Source organism: Rana temporaria, chromosome 1, assembly GCF_905171775.1.
Source record: "Rana temporaria chromosome 1, aRanTem1.1, whole genome shotgun sequence".
In the NCBI taxonomy this organism is placed as follows: Eukaryota; Metazoa; Chordata; class Amphibia; order Anura; family Ranidae; genus Rana; species Rana temporaria.
In genome coordinates this window covers 450,101,557-450,123,195 of record NC_053489.1, presented here as the reverse complement: position 1 = coordinate 450,123,195, position 21,639 = coordinate 450,101,557, and the positions used below count along the sequence as shown (strand labels likewise).

General features: G+C 45.2%; 1 protein-coding gene across 5 annotated transcripts in view; it reads left to right on the top strand.

The window, feature by feature from the left end:
* Positions 1–21,639, top strand: part of FAM13A (family with sequence similarity 13 member A) — a 266,776-nt gene that overhangs the window by 158,333 nt on the left and 86,804 nt on the right. For 4 of the 5 annotated variants that reach the window (XM_040327495.1, XM_040327486.1, XM_040327503.1 and 1 more), the window contains one exon: positions 5,591–5,632. In XM_040327495.1, coding sequence (XP_040183429.1) covers positions 5,591–5,632 — 42 coding nt within the window. Of the gene's footprint in view, positions 1–2,417; positions 2,565–5,590; positions 5,633–21,639 lie in introns of those variants that run through there. The other variant, XM_040327522.1, reaches the window with a different exon arrangement.

Below are 21,639 nucleotides of genomic sequence, written 5' to 3'. Positions count from 1 at the left end.
GACCAGCCGCCGTTATACAGTGGAAAGTCGGCTCGTTCCCGCAAATCGCTGTAGCTGTACGGTGGTCCCTTTTTTAATGGCTACAGCAGACGCACGCTGATGCATGCAGCCATCCGCAATTGCTCCAGAGAGCCAGAACGGGGATCTGTCAATGTAAACAAACATCCTCGTTCTGACATGGAAGTTCAGAGTGATCGTCTGTTCCTAGTGATTAGGAACAGAAATCTCTCTGTGTTCCCAGTCGGTCAGTCCACCCCCCCCCCACAGGTAGACATCTCCCAGAGAACACATTTACCCCCTTGATCGCCTCCTATTAGTAACCCCTTCCCTGCTAGTGACATTTATACAGCAATCGGTGCATTTTTATAGCACTGATCGCTGTATAAAGGTCAGAAAATTTACACTGCTATACAAGCTGTACACTCTCACTACTTTACATTGTAGCAAAGTGTAATTTATTCCGTGTTGTCACATTAAAAGGTGTGTGTGTGTGTGTGTGTATATATGTGTGTGTGTGTATATATGTGTGTGTATTTATGTATGTGTGTGTATATATATATATATATATATATATATATACAATTATTTTGGTAAAATATAAAAGCTGATGTTTGACATTTTGTACCATTTGATGTTTTGTTTCACGTGGTAATTTTATAGATATAGGGGACTCTTTGTTGGCCCCCTATGTATTTGGATATGTATTTTAGGCCCCGTACACACGACCGAACATGTTTGCTGAAACTGGTCCGCGGACCAGTTTCAGCAGACATGTTCGGTCTTCTGTACAGCCGAGCGGACAGGATTCCAGCGCACATTTGCCCACCGGGCCTTTTTCGAGCGGGCAAATGTTTCTAAACTTGTTTAGAAACATGCCCGCTGGAATCCTGTCCGTCGGACATGTTCGGTCGTCTGTACAGACTTACCGTACATGTCCGAGCGGCCGCCATCCCTCGCATGCGGCGAATGACTTTGACGCATGCGTGGAAGCATTAAACTGCCAGGGCCGCGCACGTCGCCGCGTCATCTTCGCGGCGACGGCGCGGCCTCGTCGCCGCGTAACGTGTACGCGCGGATTTCTGTATGATGGTGTGTACAGCCATCATACAGAAATCTCCGGGCGGACATGTACGCTGAAAATGGTCCGGCGGACCGTTTTCATCGTACAGGTTTGCCCGTCTGTACGAGGCCTAATGTATATTTCAATAAACGTTTGTTTTTGCGAATTTATGTGTATGCTATATCATCGGGAAATCCCCACTTAAATGCCCACCTCCTTAAATTCTCTACTGTTTCCTTGTCAATTTTTAGGGCTGGGATTCCCTCTTGGCAAACAAGCCTGTTTTGAGTTTGGGGCTCTGACTATATATTTTTACAGCACTTTATACAAATGTAAACACCCCTTGTGATAGAAATATGAGATGACCGGTCCTCTTTATGGTGAGATCTGGGAATAAATCTCTCCTCTACCTTTTTTGAAAGTATCAGATAAAAAAACAACAAATAAACCAACAAATACAAAACAATGATCTTCTGCCCTAGACCAGAAGTGACAACATAATGTCACTGGTCTTCCTAGAGCGACGATCTGGTCTCTACTCACCTTTATGGTCAGCCTCGCGAACCAACTGTCTGATCGTTTCCCTGGCCTGACCGGTAAGAACAGCAAGCCCGAGAAACGCCATCAAGTAGCAGGACGAGGGATGACGACCCCTCCCACTGCTTCTAAAAGTGATTCAGTGGCTAATCGGCTGCTTGGATTGCTTTTATGAGAAATAGAGTATTGCAGAAAGAAAAAATAAATAAAAATACCAGGGTTATGGCTTCAAACATAACCCCGGTAAGCCACTTCAAAGCCACAACTTGTATATATGTATTGCAGTGGCAGTATATAAGGAGCTCTTTTTGCTGTAAACATGCATGATCTGCTTCCTCCTGTATTGTAACTGCACTGTCTGTCCTCATGTTGTAAAGCACTGAGCAAACTGTTGGTGTTCTATAAATCCTGTAGTATAATGGTTTATTCTATGAGTTGTGCTTCCTCTGAGTTTTATAGTCGGGCTCATGTCTGAAGTAACAGGAACATGATGTAAATAGTGAGTAATCCCATCCCTGACACACACAGCAATTCAGAATGCAAGCAGGAAGCTTGCGGCATGTGTACACTAAACCATGCACCCCGGCAGATGTCCTTGTCCTTTTTTAGGTTCAAGGAGCATCGGCTAAAATAGATCGGCATTCATAAACTGCATCATTGTGCCCCCACAGTCCGCCTAAACGAATGCATTAGCAGAACTATGTAGAAGAAGCTTGCTCATCAGAAACATGATGTGGTGTTTTGACGTTGAGCAGCGTTCCTCCCAGCTGTATCAGTATGTTACCAGACACTTGTATGATTGTTTGTTACTTGGAGCCTGATTGAGGTTTCGGTAATCTTCCACAGCTGAGAGAATGACCTTGGCTGTGCCTCCTAAACACAACAGCTGCAGCATTGTTGTACCAGGGCACTAGTACAGCACTGGCAGCAAGTGTTAGCATGGAAAGGTTCTCCTTCAGTCATATATGTAAGTATTCTCTCTCTCACTTATGTCATGGAGTCCAGGCAGTAGGTTTGTGCTTTAAAAATGCTTTACATGCAGTTTATTGTATAATTCACATCAAAATGTCACGTTTGTGCTTGTGGAGGCCGAGTAGGTATTATTATTCAGGTTATTATGCTGGTAAAAAGTCAGCTTAGTGAAAACAAACATATATCTATAATACACATTTTGTTATGTAATGCATATTTAACTTGAAGACGTGCCCATAGGAGATCATTTGCTTTTATTGTTTTGTCGGTATTTAAAAGGCACGCGACAGCAGATAAGTATGTCAGGACAAAGAGGGTCATGTGCTCAGCGACATATTTTGTTAATGGGGTGGCCACCGATTTTTCTTCTGCTTCAGTAATAACCCAAGGCTACAAAGTTGCTATGGGTCATGTCGGATTTTGGCAGCTTGTACACACACCAGCAGGTGGCATCCTGAGCTCAGGAAAACCCCCTGAATGGTCCTGGATCTATCTCGGTACACTTAAAACTAAAGGCAAACTTTTTTTTTTTTCTCTTTTTTTTTTTTTTCTTTTTTTTTTTTGGATACAATGGAGAAGGATTAGACTGTTTTTATTGCTGCCTTGCTCCCATTAAAGGAGAAGTACAACCAAAGCTCATTTGGCTGTACTTCTCCTGTGGAGTCCAGTCCTCTGAACCCACTGTTACCTGATGTCACAGAGTCAGTCCAGGCTGGGGAAAAATCACAACCATATGGTCTGGATCTTCCCAGAGCCTGGACCGGCACCTGGCTCAGCCTCTCAGGCTGCATTCACACCTAGGCTTAGGCGATTTTCGGCGTTTTGTACCGTGATTTGCCGCGACAAAACGCGCCGTTTTTAACCATGTTTTTGTAGTGGTCATTGTTGGCTATGGGAAACGCCGAAGCCGCCCGATACGCGCGACAAAAAAGGGTCCGGGACTTGTTTCAGCTTCAGGCGTTCGGCGTGGAGATATGAACCATCTCCATAGAGAACAATGTTATTTTTCCCCTCCAGCGTATTCTAGCGTCGTGCTTCAGGCGACAAAATGTCTAGGTGTGAATGCAGCCTCAGCGAGCCTGAGCCTGAGCCTGGGCCAGCTGCACCCGCCCCTCCACGGCCCAGCGCACCAGTGAGTAAAGAGGAGGGCAGAGCAGACAGCGCTCGGTTATCAGACTTAGAGCTGGAGGGGGACAGATCCAGCATTGGACCGATGCTGCATCCATCTAGGTAAGTATGAGTCCAAAACAAAAAAACCTTAACGTAGTTGTAAAGACAGAAAGTTTTTTTTAATCTTGATACTTCCCCCCTAATACATATCGAAGCCCCATATCGATCCAGCAATGTTGCACGAGAGACTGTCTGGGACACTCCCCCCTCATTGACTGAGACAGCAGCGACATACCATTGGCTCCTGCTGCTGTCAATCAACATCAATGAGCCAATGAGGAGAGAGGAGAGGGCAGGCCTCGACTTTGTGTCTAAATGGACACACGGAGCTGCGGCTCGGCTCAGCTCAGGTGCCCCCATAGCGAGCTGCTTGCTGTGGGGGCACTCAACAGGAGGGAGGAGCCAAGAGCACCAAAGAGTGACCAGAGAAGAGGAGGATCCGGGCTGCTCTGTGCAAAACCACTGCACGGAACAGGCAAGTTTAACATGCTTTTTATTTTTAACAAAAAAAGTATCACTTTTTTAACTTCTCTTTTTTTTTTAAGGAGATTCACCCTCTTTGCCCGGTTTACCATTATCGCTGAAAGTAAAAGAAAATCCCAAATTTTGGGTTGTCCCCAGGAAAGTAGAGGAAAAATAGAGACACTAGTTCTGGTGACCCGGGGGTCCTCAAGGAATTCCCTTAATTTGCAGGGATTTCCTCTAACTTTCTGTTTTTGGCTATGGGACAGGAAGTGAAGCGAGAGTCCAGCAATGGGACACCAATGGCAAAAAAAAATTCTGACCGGGGATCATAACTGTAACGGATCATGGACTATGCTGCCAGGACAGTTATAATCTTCATGAGGACTACAAGGAACTGCATGGCTTGTCACAATTGGATGTACCACATTGTATTCTGAGCTCAAAGGGTTAATTGGACAAGTCTCTTTCATTGCTGAATGCTAATGTCCCCTTGCATAACTAATGAGAACTCTCTTGTGGAGGTAACAGCCCCCCTGTGAGGTGTATGCTGATGGGGATTATGTGTGAGTGATAATTGTTTTAAAGGTTAATTGAATTCTATTGTCTGATCAAGTTAAGGAGCCAAAACGGCTAGCGGCTGATTGGCTCAAGGGAGTGTCATTGTTTCAAAGTGTGTGTATTGAAGTCCCCCCTGGGGGGGGGGGGAGTGTCATTTGTTTCTGTACAGTTTGTAACCAGATATAAGGAGGAAAAATGTGGCAAATAAAGTCAGTCTGCTTGACCCTTCAAACGTAGCCCGTCTCGTTTCTTGGAGAGGCGTTCGATGGGATATACCGGCGGTACCTGCATATCGCATTTTGCCAGGGAAAAGGACGTCTCCAACGGCTGAGACCCTCACACTACTTGGGTAGCCGTTACAATAACCCTCCCTTACTTTAGCTAAAATAAGAAAAAAAAGGTTTGCCTTAGATATACTTTAAAAGTATTTTAGGTTTTCATACTATGACGCCAAGTTTTAAGTAGTAGCTTGTATATGGGAAGTCATGATGCACTACAGTCTTGCGTAAAAAATATTCAAAGTGAACCTGTCTTCGCCAACTAAAGGCATTCAGAAGAGAGAAAGTGCTGTATATTTAGTGTCCCCCCTGAAACAGGGTTCTATAGCTTTAGCTGCTTTCGGGAAAATAAAATGTTTTTATCGCACAGCTTGTGTAGGTGACATGTCGTCTTTAATGGTCCAAGCTAGCTGAGTCAGAGTAGATACAGATCTGATGGCACCTGCTTTTGGTTAACATCAAAGTAAAGGAAAGGCTTGTAATGTGTGTCTGGTGTACCAGCTCCTCCATCTGTTATTGGATGTTAATGTTGTTTTTTCTTTTCTTGCAGCTCTCAGGAAGATGAACGGCCCATGTCCCCCTTCTTCATGAGGTAGGCTATGAATCTTTGGATCAAATCTGCACGCCAAACACATCCTAATGTATTTAGCTAAAAGGTTCAAATGGAAAATGGTTTATCCTTTGATACCCTAGCACAGAGGTGTCAAACTCAATTTCATCGAGGGCCACATCAGCATTATGATTGCGCTCAAAAGGGCCGGTTGTATCTGTAAGATTAGATGTCCAGTGCATCCCCTTCCCTTACATTAGATGCCAAGAGCCAACTCGCCATCAGAAGTTGAGTCCCCCACCCTCCCTTACATCACAGTGCACCCCCCTTTCCTTATGCTGCTGCTGGGAAGAAGCTGGATGTATTGCTTAAAAGCAGAAAGTAAGGGTCTTGAGGAGGACCAGAGGAGGGCTGCAGCTGCAGGAGAGGTGCGAGGGCCACGTGAAATGGCCTGGAGGGCCGGATTCTGCCCGCGGGCCTTGTGTTTGCCACCTATGCCCTAGCAGATTTGGGGTTCTAATAACTTGGTGCCTAAACACTATTGACAGTATTTATCATTCTGATAATATAGTATTGCACAAGTATACATTTCACTCTAGTGGTTTTGTGAAGTTCAGGTTAGCATTAGGTTAAATAGTGGGTTCGTAGTTAAATTAATGCCCTAGGTTTAAGGGCAAGGGGTCAATTATTTTTTCTGAAATGAAATGTTTTAGGTGATGTGTGCCAAAATATACTGTTGACTGGTTTTGGTTTATGAAAACTAATATTTAAACAAAAGTGGACTTGTTTCTTCATTCTACTTTACAAATTAAAGTGAAGCTCCACCCATAAGGGGATGCTCTGCTTGTCTTAATTTTTTTTTTATGAAGGAGCCCAGAGCTCCTTTTTAACTTTTAGCAAAACCTATGAGCTGCATTGCCCTTCAGTGTCTATTGCACCACATCTAAAGACTGGTCAGCTGGGATATATTCATTTTTTTTTTAAATTCTTTTGGCATGGATATCCCTTCAGAGACCAAAAGGGAGCAGATAAGCAGTTCATTGTTGGTGTTTATATACATTTAAATACAGTGTTCTTTTTGGTCAATTTCAACCACTTTCCTCTTGCTTTCAATTGCAAAAACAACCAAATGCGTCCGTGCGACCTACCGCCAACCATTTCAATCAAAGTCGCATAGAGATTCCTGCCATCAAAACCTGGATGAAATCGCCAATATGTGGTCGGCTAGCATTTGGCTATTAACTGCAGTTAATTAAACACCTTCTGTTTTAAATGTCAGGTTGACTTTTGTGTAAAAAGGAGCCAGTTGGTATATCGGAGGTTAATATAGAATGAATGTGACTCATATATGTCACTGTGTGATTACTATACACATGATCATCTATTCTCTAGTGAATGTATGTTGTGAAACAGTAATATCCTTAATGATCACACATAAATACGCTGTCACATGTTCTTTTGTTAAAGGAGAACTACATTGCATCTGATATATTATATTATAATATATATATATATATATATATATATATATATATATATATATATATATATATATATATATATTTATTTCAATATTTTTTTTTTTAAGCAAGCTCATCCACCCATCCAAGCTCATCCACATTTGCAATAAATTTAAGTTAAGTGTGGGGCAGTTGGGAGCGAGTACATGGTTTTGACAGGTACCCACTTCCAGTTCTGGTTGGATCACTGCAGCAGATCCAGCTTAAGTTCTCCTCCCCCCAAGGCGGTGTTCAAAGTCACACTAGTGTGAACGTAGCCACCACCAATTAACCTATGGTTTTCCAAAATGAATGAGTTCCAAACTATGAAGGAAATGTTGGCAGCGGCGAATTATAGGGAGAAACATATGGTTCTCTTGGACATTCACCTACTCAACAGATGATCAAATACATGATAAAATGATTAACCTGACCTATACAATGCTCACAAGAGCTCTCATTTGCAGTTGCTTTCCTTAGGATCCTGCAAGAAAAGGGACCTGAAGTCAGGGGTCAAGTCCTGGGGAAAAAAGTGTGGGAACTCCCACCCAAGATCCACTCCCCACCAAAATAAAAATAAAAAATGATGCGCTCATATGCATAATTACTAAACCGCATGTTTTTTTCTAAATCCCGCGATAACTCGCGGCAGACCTCCGCAATGTCTCCTGGGAACAATGAGATAAGCTCCCAGGAGACATTGCGGCATCGAAGAAGCGACGGAATACCCGCACACTACCCGATTAATCCATATACAGGAAGCGGCCTGTAACATAAAGGATTACTAAGGTTCGCCTGCCCCTGACAGTGACTCGAGCTGGGCATCGCGGCTTAGTAAAGTATTGGCTCGGGCGGCTCGGCTGCTCGACTGAGTTCCTGCTGTGAAAAAAGTGCAGGAACTCAGTTTCCACGCGTTCCCGCAGGACTTGAGCCCTGCCTGAAGTAGAAAACCAGAGCCAGTGGTCATGACACCAGCTTACACACAGGCAAGGTATAGACTATAAGGAAGCAGGATTTCATTAAGGTTGTAGCTGGGCTCTAGGTTGCCTTGCGGATGAAGTTATGCATTGAAACCTGGAAGTGACAGGAATTATGCCCTGTACACCCGACAGGTTTTTCCGACGGAATTTTGCTTAAGCTGTCTTGCATACACACGGTCACACCAAATTTTGACCGTCAAAAACACGGTGACGTACAACACTTACGACGAGCCGAGCATGCGTGATTTTTTTTCCATACAGACGAATGGAATTTCCAATTTTCTGTTGGGAAAAAAAGAGAACATGTTCTCTTTCTAAGTCCGTCGGAATTTCCGACTGACAAAGTCCGATGGTGCATACACGCGGTCGGAATATCCGATGAAAAGATTCCGTCTGACTTTTTTCATCGGAAATTCTGATCGTGTGTACGAGGCATTATCTAGTCAGAATTTGGTGTAACAGGGGGACTGAATGCTCCTGCTGGTATGTGAGAGAGCTTTAAGAGCCTCTTTAAGTTTAAAAGTAGTTATGAATAAATCTCTAGTGATCCGTATATGAACACAATGTTCATAATGCGTCAGGTATTCTGATAAAATATGTGTTTTTAGAGCTGGAAACGGAGGTAATGTAAGCTAAAGTGACGAGCTCAGTGTGAGATGTGGCTCTCAAAGCTTTGCTTGGCATTTGCTATAGTACATCTATAATCGGCTAGCAGCAATAGTTCAGTTAAAATGTTTTTTTTTTTAAGAGAGAACTTGTTTGTATGTTTTTGAGAACTTCCACAATTGACTGATCTATACAGTTAATTTTTTTTTGTTATTGTAATAAAATAAAAAAAACTAAGGCATAAGAGAGTTGTCTAAAAATTACTAAGGCAAACTCTGCACAAGAAACTCAAATTGTGCACTTATTAAACATACACCATGTTTCCCTTTTTTTTTTTTTTTTTTTTTTTAATAAGCAGCCTGGCATTTTTTCCCCCCTCACTTTTGTGTTGGGTTTTGCCACTGCTGCTTTGTCCTTTGCTTGAATGTAAACTGAACTGTAGATAAAGGTCTGAGTAAATTTGCTCTGGGTGATTGTGTGTCTGAATGTGCCATAAACCTCTATCTAGATTTAATAAAGAACAGATTAGGCTCGGTTCACACTGGTGCGGTGCGGTAAACACTGCGAATCCTGTGCGGGTTCCCGCATCGCTCCTGAATCGCTGGCAGATCACACTGCCCTATGCAAACTGCTGGGGGTGTCAATACAAAGTTAATGACACCCCCAGATCTGTTTGCAGATTGCAGTGCAAACTATCAATTCGGACAGGAATCGGATCGCATGGGTTCGAACACCCATGCGATCCGATTTTTGGTGCTGACAAAAAAGGGTCTCGTAGGTTTGGTCCAAATGCAATGCAAATTCAGCCATCGCACAGACATCGCATGTGATCTGCACAGCAATGCAGTGCGAACCACATGCAATGTCTGGCATCGCAGCATTGGGAACCCGACCTGAAGTTTTCGGCAAAAATATTTTTTAGTAACCAGCCACTTAAAATTTAAATATGGGCCTGCTAAAGACTAGGTTTTATGGCATTTGGTAGGAAATATGAATCGTGTACTACGGTTTACCAAAGCTGATGATCAGAAATTCTGTTTTATGTTATTGATTTAAGCCCAATATATGTTTTACTTTTGTAATGACAGTATGGCTATCATGTTGTAATAGCTCAAAGAGAGCATCAAATAAAATATCCTTAAAGAGAGATATGGGATTAGAAAAAAAATAATCAATTCTACTTGCCTAGATGGCTGCAGCACCAATCGCAGCTGCAGCTGTCCGCTGTTGGCTCGAAGACTGAGAACTGAGCTATCAAACACTGCTGATCAGCTCTCGGTCTTCAGCCTGCAGAGAGACGGTGACCATTGATCACCAGCTCTCTGCTGTATCCCTCCAGCGCTCACTTGGAGCTCTGGGCTGTAGAGAGGGTGGGAGCAGCTGGCTCAGGCTCTTGGCAGGTTGAGAGGCTGAGCCAGCTGCCGGTTTAGGCTTCTTGGCTTTTTCAGAGCCTGGACCAGGTCTGTGTCATCAGGCGACAGCAGACTTCAGTGCAGAACTAACTGCACTCCTGTGACCCATAGAAGTATAGCCAAGAAAATACAAGTTAGGCTTACCGGTAACTTGTTTTCCAGAAGTCTTTCAGGACAGCACCTTGAGATATCATGATCCTCCCACTCCATCAGGAAACACCTTCTTTCATCCTTTTAAAAAGGAGGCCCCTCCTTGCACTCCTCAGTTGTTATAGAGAAAACCTCCGGCCCCGGCTGGAACACACAAGCATATATGTTAGTCACAGCATAGTACATCACAAACAAATAGGGCGGGTCGTTGCTGTCCTGAAAGACTTCTGGAAAACAAGTTACCGGTAAGCCTAACTTGTATTTTCCCGAGGCGTCTTTCAGGACAGCACCTTGAGAGGACCACAGAGACTTACTACCTTAGGGCGGGACGACAGCTTGTAGGACCTTCCTGCCAAAAGCCTGATCACTAGCTGAGGCGAGGTCCAACCTATAGTGTCGCACGAACGTGTGGAAACTTGACCACGTCGCTGCCCTGCAGATTTGCTCCGGCGTGGCACCAGCTCTTTCTGCCCAGGAAGTTGTGAGAGCTCTGGTCGAATGGGCACGGATACCTTCTGGCGGAGTCAGGCCTGACTGTAAATAAGCCTCCCTGATAGCCAGCTTCAGCCATCTAGCTAGTGTTCCCCTAGATGCCTGCTGACCCCTTTTGTTACCCCCAAAAAGGACAAATAAAGAATCCGAGCGTCTAAACGGGTTTGTTATTTATAAATAATACAACAAGACCCGTTTGACATCCAACATATGAAAAAATAATTCTTTTTCACCCGAAGGGTTAGAACAAAAAGTGGGAAGTACAATGTCCTGTACACGATTACTGTTAGAAGCCACTTTGGGCAAAAACTTAGGGTCAGTTTTAAGCACTACCCCCTATCTGAAAATATACATAAATAAGGCTCCTTCACTGACAGGGCCTGTAACTCGCTGATCCTACGTGCTGAGGTAATAGCGATTAAAAATAAAGTTTTAAAGGTAAGGTTCCTAACTGAAGCTTCCCCTAAGGGTTCAAAAGGCTTGCTTGCCAAAGATCTCAAGACCACTGAGAGTTCCCACTTTGGGAAACCCTTTAACTTTGGTGGTCTAGACCTCAAAAGAGATCTAAAAAACCTCACCACCAATGGTTCTGTGGCTACAGATCTTTCCAAAAAAACTGAAAGTGCGGATACCTGTACCTTAAGGGTGCTAACAGCTAAGCCCTTATCAGCCCCCTCCTGTAAAAATTCTAGGATAGATTTTAGTTCCCTAGGGTCCTGACTCGAAGAGCTACACCAAGAGGAAAAAACTTTCCAAACCTTGGTGTAAATGGCTCGGGTTACCTTCTTCCTGCTGTTGAGTAAGGTGGAAACCAAGCGGTCTGAGAACCCCTTTCCACTCAGGATTTCCCTTTCAGAAGCCACGCGGTTAAGGACAGCCGTGCCACATCTGGGTGAGAAATTGGACCCTGAACTAGGAGGTCCTGCCTGAGGGGTAGGTGCCAGTAAGGCCTGGTTGACAAGGCTAGAAGCGTTGCAAACCATGCCCTCTTGGGCCAGAATGGGGCGATGAGAATGACTGGCACACTTTCTCTCTGAACTTTCCTCAGAACTAGGGGAATCAGCTGAAACGGGGGAAAGGCAAAGCAGAGGCGGAAATCCCAGGGATGCGACAGAGCGTCTACCCCTAGGGACCCATCCCCCCGACTCAGCGAAAAGTATTTCCCTACCTGGGAGTTCTCCCTTGAGGCAAATAAGTCTACCTCTGGGAGACCCCACCTGCTGGTGATCTCTGAGAAGACCTCCGCATTCAGGGACCACTCTGACTCCCGAATCTGGTGTCTGCTTAAGAAATCCGCCACCGTATTGAGGGACCCCTTTAGGTGTAGGGCTGACAAGGAGAGTAAATTGCTCTCTACCCAGGAGAGAATCTCTGTGGCCAGGGACAGAAGAGAAGGGCTTCTTGTACCCCCCTGCCTGTTCAAGTATGCTACTGTTGTAGCGTTGTCCGATAGGACCTGAACATGATGGCCTCTGAGACGTGGAGCAAACTCCACTAGTGCCAGGGCCACCGTCTTTAGTTCCCTCCAATTTGAGGAACGCAGGGCTTCCTCCCTTGACCACCTCCCCTGTGAAAATTTCTCTTCTAGGTGCGCTCCCCATCCCCAGGCGCTGGTATCCGTGGTGAGCCTTAGTCCCACGGGGAAGGACCACTCCAGACCCTCTGCAAGCACTCGCTGGTTTTTCCACCAGTAAAGGGATCTTACTACCCGGGCTGGAATTTTTACCCGGGTGTCCAGAGAACTGGTTTTCCGATCCCATGTCTTTAAAAGAAAAGCCTGCAGGGGCCTGAAATGTAACCTCGCCCATTGGATCGCCGGCAGGGTGGAGGTCAAAATTCCTAGGGATGCCATTACCTGCCTGACCGTCAAAGACTGATGGGACTGAAGCAACTGAACAGTGTCCAAGACCTTGGATGCTTTTTCTGGGGGGAGAAAAATTCTCTGGTTCCGCGAATCCACCTGGTATCCCAGAAAACGAATCTTTTGAGAAGGAACCAAGGCGGATTTTTGAAGGTTTAAAATCCATCCTAGGGATTCCAAATGGGTTCGTGCCAGAGAAAGATCCCTCAACAATTTTTCCTCTGAGGGGGCAAAGAAGAGGAGGTCGTCCAAGTAAGGGATGACCGCTATTCCTTGTAGCCGTAGCGGGGCTAAGGCTTCGGCCAGCACCTTCGTAAAGATCCGAGGTGATGATGACAGCCCGAAGGGGAGGGCCCTGTACTGGAAGTGCTGAACTTGACCCCCCATCTCTACCGCCAGTCTGAGAAACGTCTGGGACTGAGGGGAGATAGGTACGTGAAGGTACGCATCCCTCAGGTCTATCGACGCCATGTAGCAATCTGGTGTCGGTAGATTCCGGATTGAGAATATTGAATCCATTTTGAATCTCCTATACAGGACACATTTGTTTAAGGGCTTTAAGTTTAATATCAGCCTGAACTTCCCCGTAGGTTTCCTTACTAGGAATACATGGGAATAGAACCCTCTGCCCTGTTCTACTAGGGGAACCCTGACCAATACCCCCTGCTGTTGAAGTTCCAACAACGAGGACTTTAGTGCGATGTACTTCACTGGATCCCTTGGGGCCTGGGTGACCAGAAATCTCTTTGGCGGGGTTTCTGAGAATTCTATAGCGTAACCCTGAGCTAGAGTGGTCAGTATGTACTGGTTGTTTGATACAGCTGACCACTGCGGAAGGAACCCCTGTAACCTCCCGCCTACCCTCAGGGTCGAGTCATTGCGGCTTATTGGCTGGCGCAGGAGGATGGAAAAGGACTCCCTTTCCTTTTCCTTTCTGCGCTGCCCAGTTCCTTTTACCTTGTGGTCTTTTCCCCTTATCCTGCTGCTTAAAGGTCCGAAAAAAACGCTTGGGAGGGGGGTTCTTATTTTTGACCGGGAAGGCCTTTTTCTTGTCGGCCGTCCTGTCCAGGATACTATCCAGTTCAGGGCCGAAGAGAAGATCCCCAGAGAACGGGATTCCACACAGCTTGCTTTTGGAGGCTGTGTCACCAGGCCAGGTCTTGAGCCATAAAGCCCTTCTGGCTGAGTTGGCTAAAGCAGCGGATCTAGCGGACATATTTATCGCCTCGGCCGAGGCATCTGCCATATAGGCTACGGCTGCAGAAATGGTAGAAAAAGAGTCCAAAATGTCCTGTTTTGGGGAGTCTGCCTCAATATGAGCTTTGAGTTTGTCTAACCAGAACTCTAAGTTGCGTGCCACACAGGTGGTAGCCATGGCAGGCTTGAGGTTAACCATAAGACTGCCAGGCTTTTTTAAGGAGAAGATCCATTCGCTTATCCATCGGGTCCTTCAGGATCCCCATATCCTCAAAGGATAAATCTGTGGACCTAGACACCTGGGAAAAAGCTGCGTCGAGTTTAGGACTTTTGTTCCACACGACTGATGGATCTTCTCCAAAGGGAAACCTCCTTTTGTGGGATTTTGAAAAAAATGGTTTCTTTTCTGGATCCTGCCATTCCCGCAAGATTGTTTCGGAGATGACCGGGTGAACCGGAAATGTACGCCCCTTGGGCTCGCAGAGACCGGCATACATGCGATCGTGCAGGCTTAGGTCCCTCTTTTCCTCACTGAGACCTAAAGTGGCATAAATAGCCCTGAGGAGGCCATCCACATCCTCTAGGGACAGTTTAAATTTTGAGGGAGACTCTATTTCTTCCTCATTTTCTGAGTCCTCACTAGAGGGGGCCTGAGGCTGATTCTCCCTGGACCCCTCGTTATCAGAGGGCCTAGGGGCCCACCCTGTCTCCTGAGAAGACTGTGATGTGGAGGGCTGAGAAATGGTGACAGGAGCTAATGACTCTCTCATAGTCTGAAAAGTGGCCAAAAGCTCATCTATGACAGAAGCCATCAATTCCTCTCTGACTGAGGCTGACTCCTTCTGTACTAAGGCTGCTATACATGCCTTACACCATGGCTTCTTCCAACTTTCCCCCATTTTCTCCTTACAAGAAGGACATCTCTTTTTTTCAGGTTTGACCTAAAAAAAGGAACAGGGAGAGAAGAAAAAAAATATAGGGGGATCCAGCATGAGACCCGGTCTCAATAAACAAACATGACCCCCCCCTCACCTAGGTGCACTTAGGAACAAAAGGTGTCCACCCGTGCCCTGACAGGCCCCCATGCCACTGGAGGGAAAAAAGTGAAGAGACCGAGAGAGAAATCCCAAAAAGGAGAGAACCCTCACCCCTGGGGAAAAACAGACTTACGTTGCTGCTTCCCGCCGAGGTCCTGCTGGTGCCCGTGCCTGTCTCCACCGCTGATGCATCTGCAGTCTCCATCGCAGGAATCAGCGTTCTCTGTGGCATCCACGGCGCTTCCCGGACTCCAATAGCGCCGCTGCGCCGGACCAGGAAGCGGAAGTAGGCTCCAGCGTCCGCCCTACCCCTCCTCCTGGCGCGCCGGAAATGACGCGCCTCTCCGGCGACCAGGCTACGCCAAAATGGCGACGCCCCGCAAAAAAACGAGGCACCTCACGATCGCCGAAGGCTGGCTCCACTGAACACCGGGAGAGAGAGGAGCCCGACTACCATCACCGCCGCTCGGGTGGTACGGGAGAGCGGACAGTCCCTGAAAAAAAGGTAAGAGGAAAGGTCCGTTTTTTTCAGGCAGCACCTGAGACATCAGACCCTTCCCAAGAAGATGCTCCCTCCGGAGGAGGAAACACAAAAACTGAGGAGTGCAAGGAGGGGCCTCCTTTTTAAAAGGATGAAAGAAGGTGTTTCCTGATGGAGTGGGAGGATCATGATATCTCAAGGTGCTGTCCTGAAAGACGCCTCGGGAAAAAGGCTTTGCCTATACTCCTTTAGGCTGGGTTCACACTAGTGTGAATTGGATGTGTATTTCCCTGCATCCAATTCGCACAGCAGGAGATTGTGACCGACTCTCTATAGAGCCGGTTCACATAGCTCCGCAGCGGCCACGTTTCGATTTCGCAAAGAATCCCTGTGTGTCTTTTGGTCCGTTTTCAGATCGGAATTCAGCAAAAAATGGCACTTTTGAACCTATTGCACTTGAATTTGTGACCTCGGGTGAATGTCCCCTCCTGGGGGATCCTCGTCTTTGTGGTGAGCTGCCAAATGCAGTCCAATTTGGCTCAAGTAATGACTTTTTGATAAACCGTGAAAACCTGTGCCCCGCACTCCTCTACCACTACCTTTTTGGAGGCTGGCTATTAGGTTAATCGGAAGTTGGGTTTAGTCTTTCCTATGCCCTGCATACTTCTTTTCATGTACATACATTTTTTTATTTTTTATTTAATATGCATGCCACCATGTATTGCCTTTCCTTTTGCAGCTTCTTCACCTCTTATGCAGCCTTTTCTGTTCGTAGAGATTTCATTGAACTGTATTGGTCATAAGATAACAAAGTCTCATGGTACAGATTTGTGCTTAAAGGAGAAGTATGAGTCCCCCCCCCCCCCCCATTATACTTACCTAGGTGGATGCTGCTTCGATGCCCCGAGCGTTCGAACATCGCTGATGGCTCGGTTCTCTCAGCTCCCGGAGCGGTGAGCTGCTGCATGTCAGTCAGCAGCTCTCCTGCTCTGCTCCCACACTCGAGTTCTGAGCTGTGGGGGTGCGGGGAGCGGCCATCTCAGGGGCTCGCTAAGAGGCTAAGACAGCCATCAGTCCAGGCACCTGGTGGATCCAGACTTCCAGAGTCGAGAATGAGGTGGTGCCTGGACTGGTCTGTGTGACGTGAGCAGAGAGCCGACTTTAGAACGGGTCACAGGAGTGCAAAGCGAATTGCACTTCTGTGACCCAGAGGAGAAGCCGAACCGAATGAGCTCAGGCTGGACCTCTCCTTTTTTAATGGCCATTAGCTTTTCCTCCCTATGTAATGAAGAGAGATGAAGAGTAGAAAAGATGCGCTAAGAAATCTTGGTCTCCAGGGTTTTTTTTCAGCACACATACATTTTCTATGTCATCGGTTTCTTTTTGCTATATGAAGCCGGGGGAAAGCAAGTAGTACAGTTTTGAGCGTCGCATGCAAAAATAAGTCCTATACAGATGGCAATTCTTATCTAGTAAGAACGATTCTGCAACATCTTGGAAAAATCTGATTGTGACCAAATGGCAATAACTCGTGTGTTAGTGGAGAAAGGGAGCAGTATTCATTCTTTTGAGGTTATTGAAAATACGTTTAAAGAGTGTCCACTGGAAGAGTAGGTGTCTGTCATTTACTGCCCTGGCTGCTTGGGGTAAGCAAGGTGCAGAGGTTATAGGATTAGTTCACCTTTCTAATAAAATGCACTATGCAGTCAACTGACCCCAGTCGTTTAATTAAAATAAACACACTGCAGCTTAAAAAATGTTAGATCTTACTTTAACCACTTGCCCACCAGGTAAATTCTGGCACTTCTCTCCTTCATGTGAAAATCACAATTTTTTTGCTAGAAAATTAATCAGAACCCCCAAACATTATATATTTTTTTTTAGCAGACATCCTAGGGAATAAAATGGCAGTCATTGCAATACTTTTTGTCACACCGTATTTGCGCAGCGGTCTTACAAGCGCACTTTTTTTGGATAAAAATCACTTTTTTGAATTAAAAAATAAGACAACAATACATTTTGCCCAATTTTTTTATATATTGTGAAAGATAATGTTACGCCGAGTAAAATGATACCCAACATGTCACGCTTAAAAATTGCGCCCGCTCGTGGCATGGCGTCAAACTTTTACCCTTAAAAATCTCGATAGGCGACGTTTAAAAAATTCTACAGGTTGCATTTTTTGAGTTGCAGAGTAGGTCTAGGGCTAGAATTATTGCTCTCACTCTAACGATCGCGGCGATACCTCACTTGTGTGGTTTGAATACCGTTTTCATATGCGGGCGCTACTCGCGTATGCGTTTGCTTCTGTGCGCGAGCTCGTCGGGACGGGGCGCTTTAAAAAAAAATTTTTTGGTTTTCTTATTTATTTTTATTTAGTTTTATAATTTTTTACACTGAAAAAAAAAAAAAAAATTGATCACTTTTATTCCTATTACAAGGAATGTAAACATCCCTTGTAATAGAAAAAAGCATGACAGGTCCTCTTAAATATGAGATCTGGGGTCAAAAAGACCTCAGATCTCATAATTAGACTTAAATGCAAAAAAAGAAATAAAAAAAAAAAAATGACATTTTTTCAAATGACAAAAAAAAAAATGTTTCTTTAAGAGGCTGGGCGGGACTGACGTTTTGACGTCACTTCCGCCCAGCAGAGCTATGAGGACGGGTGAAGGAGATTTCTCCTTCAGTCCCGTCCCCGCTCAGCTGCCGGACACATCCGATCCCCTCCGCCGCTACCGACGGCTCCGGTAAGCGGCGGAGGGCGCGGGAGGGGGGGGCCCCTCTCCCGCCACCGATAACGGCGAATCCGCCGCGGAGACCGCCGTTGTCGTGTACACCACCGCCCCCTGAAAAGATGAATGTCTCGGTTGTGGCAGCAGCTGCTGCCGTTATCGAGATATTCAACTTTAAAAAGGAGGACGTCTTTTTGACATGGGGCGGTGGTCAAGAGGTTAATTGCCATTGTCTAATCTCATTAAGGCAGCAAACTTCATACTGTATTCCTAACGATCTCCAAGAAAGGGACTTGCTTACCCCTTTTTACTACCACCACCGTGAGGCTTATAACAATGGCAGCAAGGAGGTTTACACACCCTCCCAGAAGCTCACTATTGGCTTTCTAATGAAAGCAGTGGTGTCACTGGGTCAAGGGGAGGGAAACCAGTGAACATCCATTTGATAGAACTAACTCAGAAGTGATTTGTAAAACTTCACTTCTGGTTCTCGGTGACACTTTCCCTGGCTCTTTCAACCAGAAAATAAGCTATTGGAGCATGATCTGCTCTCCACTAAGCTTCAAAGGAAAGGAAGGCAAGACACCAAGGGTCTAGAAGAATCTAATTGGAGAGCTTCAAAGGAAGGGAGGTGAGACATCAGGGGTCTAGAGAGTCTAATTAAAGAGAACTTGTATTAAAAAATATTCTATCAGACTTTTTGTGATATAAATGAAGTTTTGGTGAGGAGTATAAAAAAAAAGTAATTTTTGTGTACGTAAAACTAACCTGGCACAAAATCTCCTTTTTGAATTTAGTCCTCTGTCGCAAAGACTGTAAATGCACATTGTGGGCAGCAATGGCATTTGCAAACCAAGATGTATGCCTGAGCAGACGTATTGGGTTGAAACCATCAGATCCTCTTGATACAGGCTGCCTACAATAGACTATTGTGGGCAGGGCTGTGGAGTCGGTAGATAAATGTTCCGACTCCGACTCCTCAGTTTTATGTACTTCCGACTCCGACTCCGACTCCTCGACTCCGACTCCTCTGTATTAATATGCGAATGTATTTTATACGAGGGAAAGAAACGCAACCTACTACCACAGGACTACTGGCTGGGAAGCCAACAGTCTACTGTATTGCACAGTTTAAGCAAAAGACAAACACAATGAAAACAAAGTTTTATAAAAAAAAATATATTAATCAATCAAGTGGCTGGATAGTAGCAGCAGGCATAAACATCAGGAACAGGATCTTTACCAGTTCAAAAATACAAACCACATTATTTGGTTGTTTTAGAACAAAAACAAAGCTTATCTATAATGAACCAAAAACAAAATCTGTAAAACCTAGAAATGGTTTATATTAATCTTGAAATGTAGTTCTAGGCTTAGCAAATGCAAATCAATTCAATGTAGAGTTCTAAGGAAGAGAATTGCCTCTGCCAGATCCTCTTTCATAGAGGCTCTTAAGTCAGACTTTATTATTTTTTAGGGCTGAAAATAATCTTGCGACACTGACTTGGGTGGGTGGCATTGCAGTAACTATTCTGGCCACATCACTAACGATCTCTGGATAAATAAGGATGGCTTCTTCAACAGTAAGTTTTGATGAGCGATCATACTTTTCAACTTCTTTTAGTGCTTTATAAAACTCCTGTTGGAATTTTTTTTTTAATTCCAATCTAAATTTAGTAGGAGTCGGAGTCGGTGCATTGTTTGCCGACTCCGACTCCAGGTACCGAAAATTTCCCCCGACTCCTCGACTCCGACTCCACAGCCCTGATTGTGGGTACAAGACAAGCCACCCATGTCTCTTGTATTGGGCAATTGTTTAGTCTGAATTTAATCCTACAAGTGTTACGAAACTGAGGATTTTTTTATTAAAATAACAAACGCTCCTCTTCTGGGGTCCCCGGAGGCGATCTTGGCTCCTCCTTTTTTTATTTTCTGCAGGATAACCATAGCCAGCCACCGGCTATGAGGAGAAGTAGTCCCCACGCTCCCGACCTGTGTGTCTCCGATGCCGCGCTCCATAGCGGGACTTGGGGCCCCTTCACACGGGCGGACCGTTCAGGTCCGCCTGTCAGTTTTTTTAGGCGGACCTGAACGGGCGCTCTGTGCAGCTCTATGGAGCGGTGACATGCCCGCTGACATCCGACCCGCTCCGATCCGCCAAAGTGTGACGGAGGAAAACCCTACTTTTTCATCCGTCTGGTGGATCAGATGACAACGGACTCTACGGTCCGTCGTCATCCGATCCCCCATAGGAGAGAGCGGCGCTCTGACAGGTCGGTCACTGCACAGTGTGCAGAGACTGACCTGTCATCTGCCTGCTCTGCGGGAATCGATGGAGCGATCCCCGCTGAACTAAAGTTGACCTGTACACGGACAGCCCCGTGTGAAAGTGCCCTTAGGCCTGCCCCCCACTTCCTCTGGTGGCAGGAAGTGCCAATGGCTCCTGCTGCTGCTGCTCGAATGCAGTGTAAAGATGCAGGGGAGAAAAGATGAGAAAAGATGCAGCCCTGCACAGCGCTAATCTCTTCTCCCGTCTCTTCCCCTTCACACAGGGAAGGAGGGACACTTTTTTTTTCTTAATTATTTTAATGCAAGCAATGCGTTTTTAGGCTCAGTAACACTTTAAGATCAGTTTAGGCTCAACCAGCTCTGCCTGCTGAAAGTACCCTTTACCTTCACCCTAAAGTGAAGTTCAGGAAGAAACCTGCTTTGTGTAGCCTGTATTTTGCCTATACAATTTAAGAACTGGGGTAGAACAATATGACTTGAGAAAACAATGGGCGCTTCTTATTGGAGGCTTTCAGAAAAGTCCATTTAGTATTACGTGGGTTGTGCTGTTTTCATGTACCAAGTACAGTGAATACAGAGCTTCATTCATCGATGCACACCAATGTAAACAAAAACAAAGAATGTGCCCATTATATGCCAGGAATGGGTCATTAGAGCCAAAGTGTGATTTATTAACTGTTTTTGTGGGTCTCATGTCAGTCCAAAAGCCTTGAACTGTAAGGTAAATCCCCTCTTTTGTTGTGACAAAATTAAATCTATGATTAGCCAAACTACAACTGTTCTTTGTTTTATACAAGCAAAATTCCATTCCAATCTGCAAAAAAAAAAAAAAAAAAAGAAAGCTGCCTAAACCCAGTGAAGTACTAAGCAAGAAGACTGCACTAGTCAAAATATAACTTGCCCAACACACCATTAATAACTGTATTGACCCTACAGCATTAACTGTTTTCAATCACATAGTGTGTAACAGATTTCTCTGGCAACTCACCAATACAGTGAAAAACAGGGCCAACATTTTTGCATATTGTGAACTTTGATTGTATTTTCAATAAGACCGTTTAATACAATTTGGTGTTCTGACACTCTTGTTTCCAGTTACTACCCTTTCCATTACTTAAGCTGGCCATACATCGACCGAAATTTGGCCGGTTCAGCAGAGACTGCTACAATGTCTATACTACAGTGACTTCCAGCTTCCACAGCCAGTAATGGCACATACATACATAGAGCCACTCTTTCCCTTGCCAACCCTGGTAAATACAACGGGCCACTGTCGCTGGGCCTTAAAGTGAAGAAAAGAAACAACAACA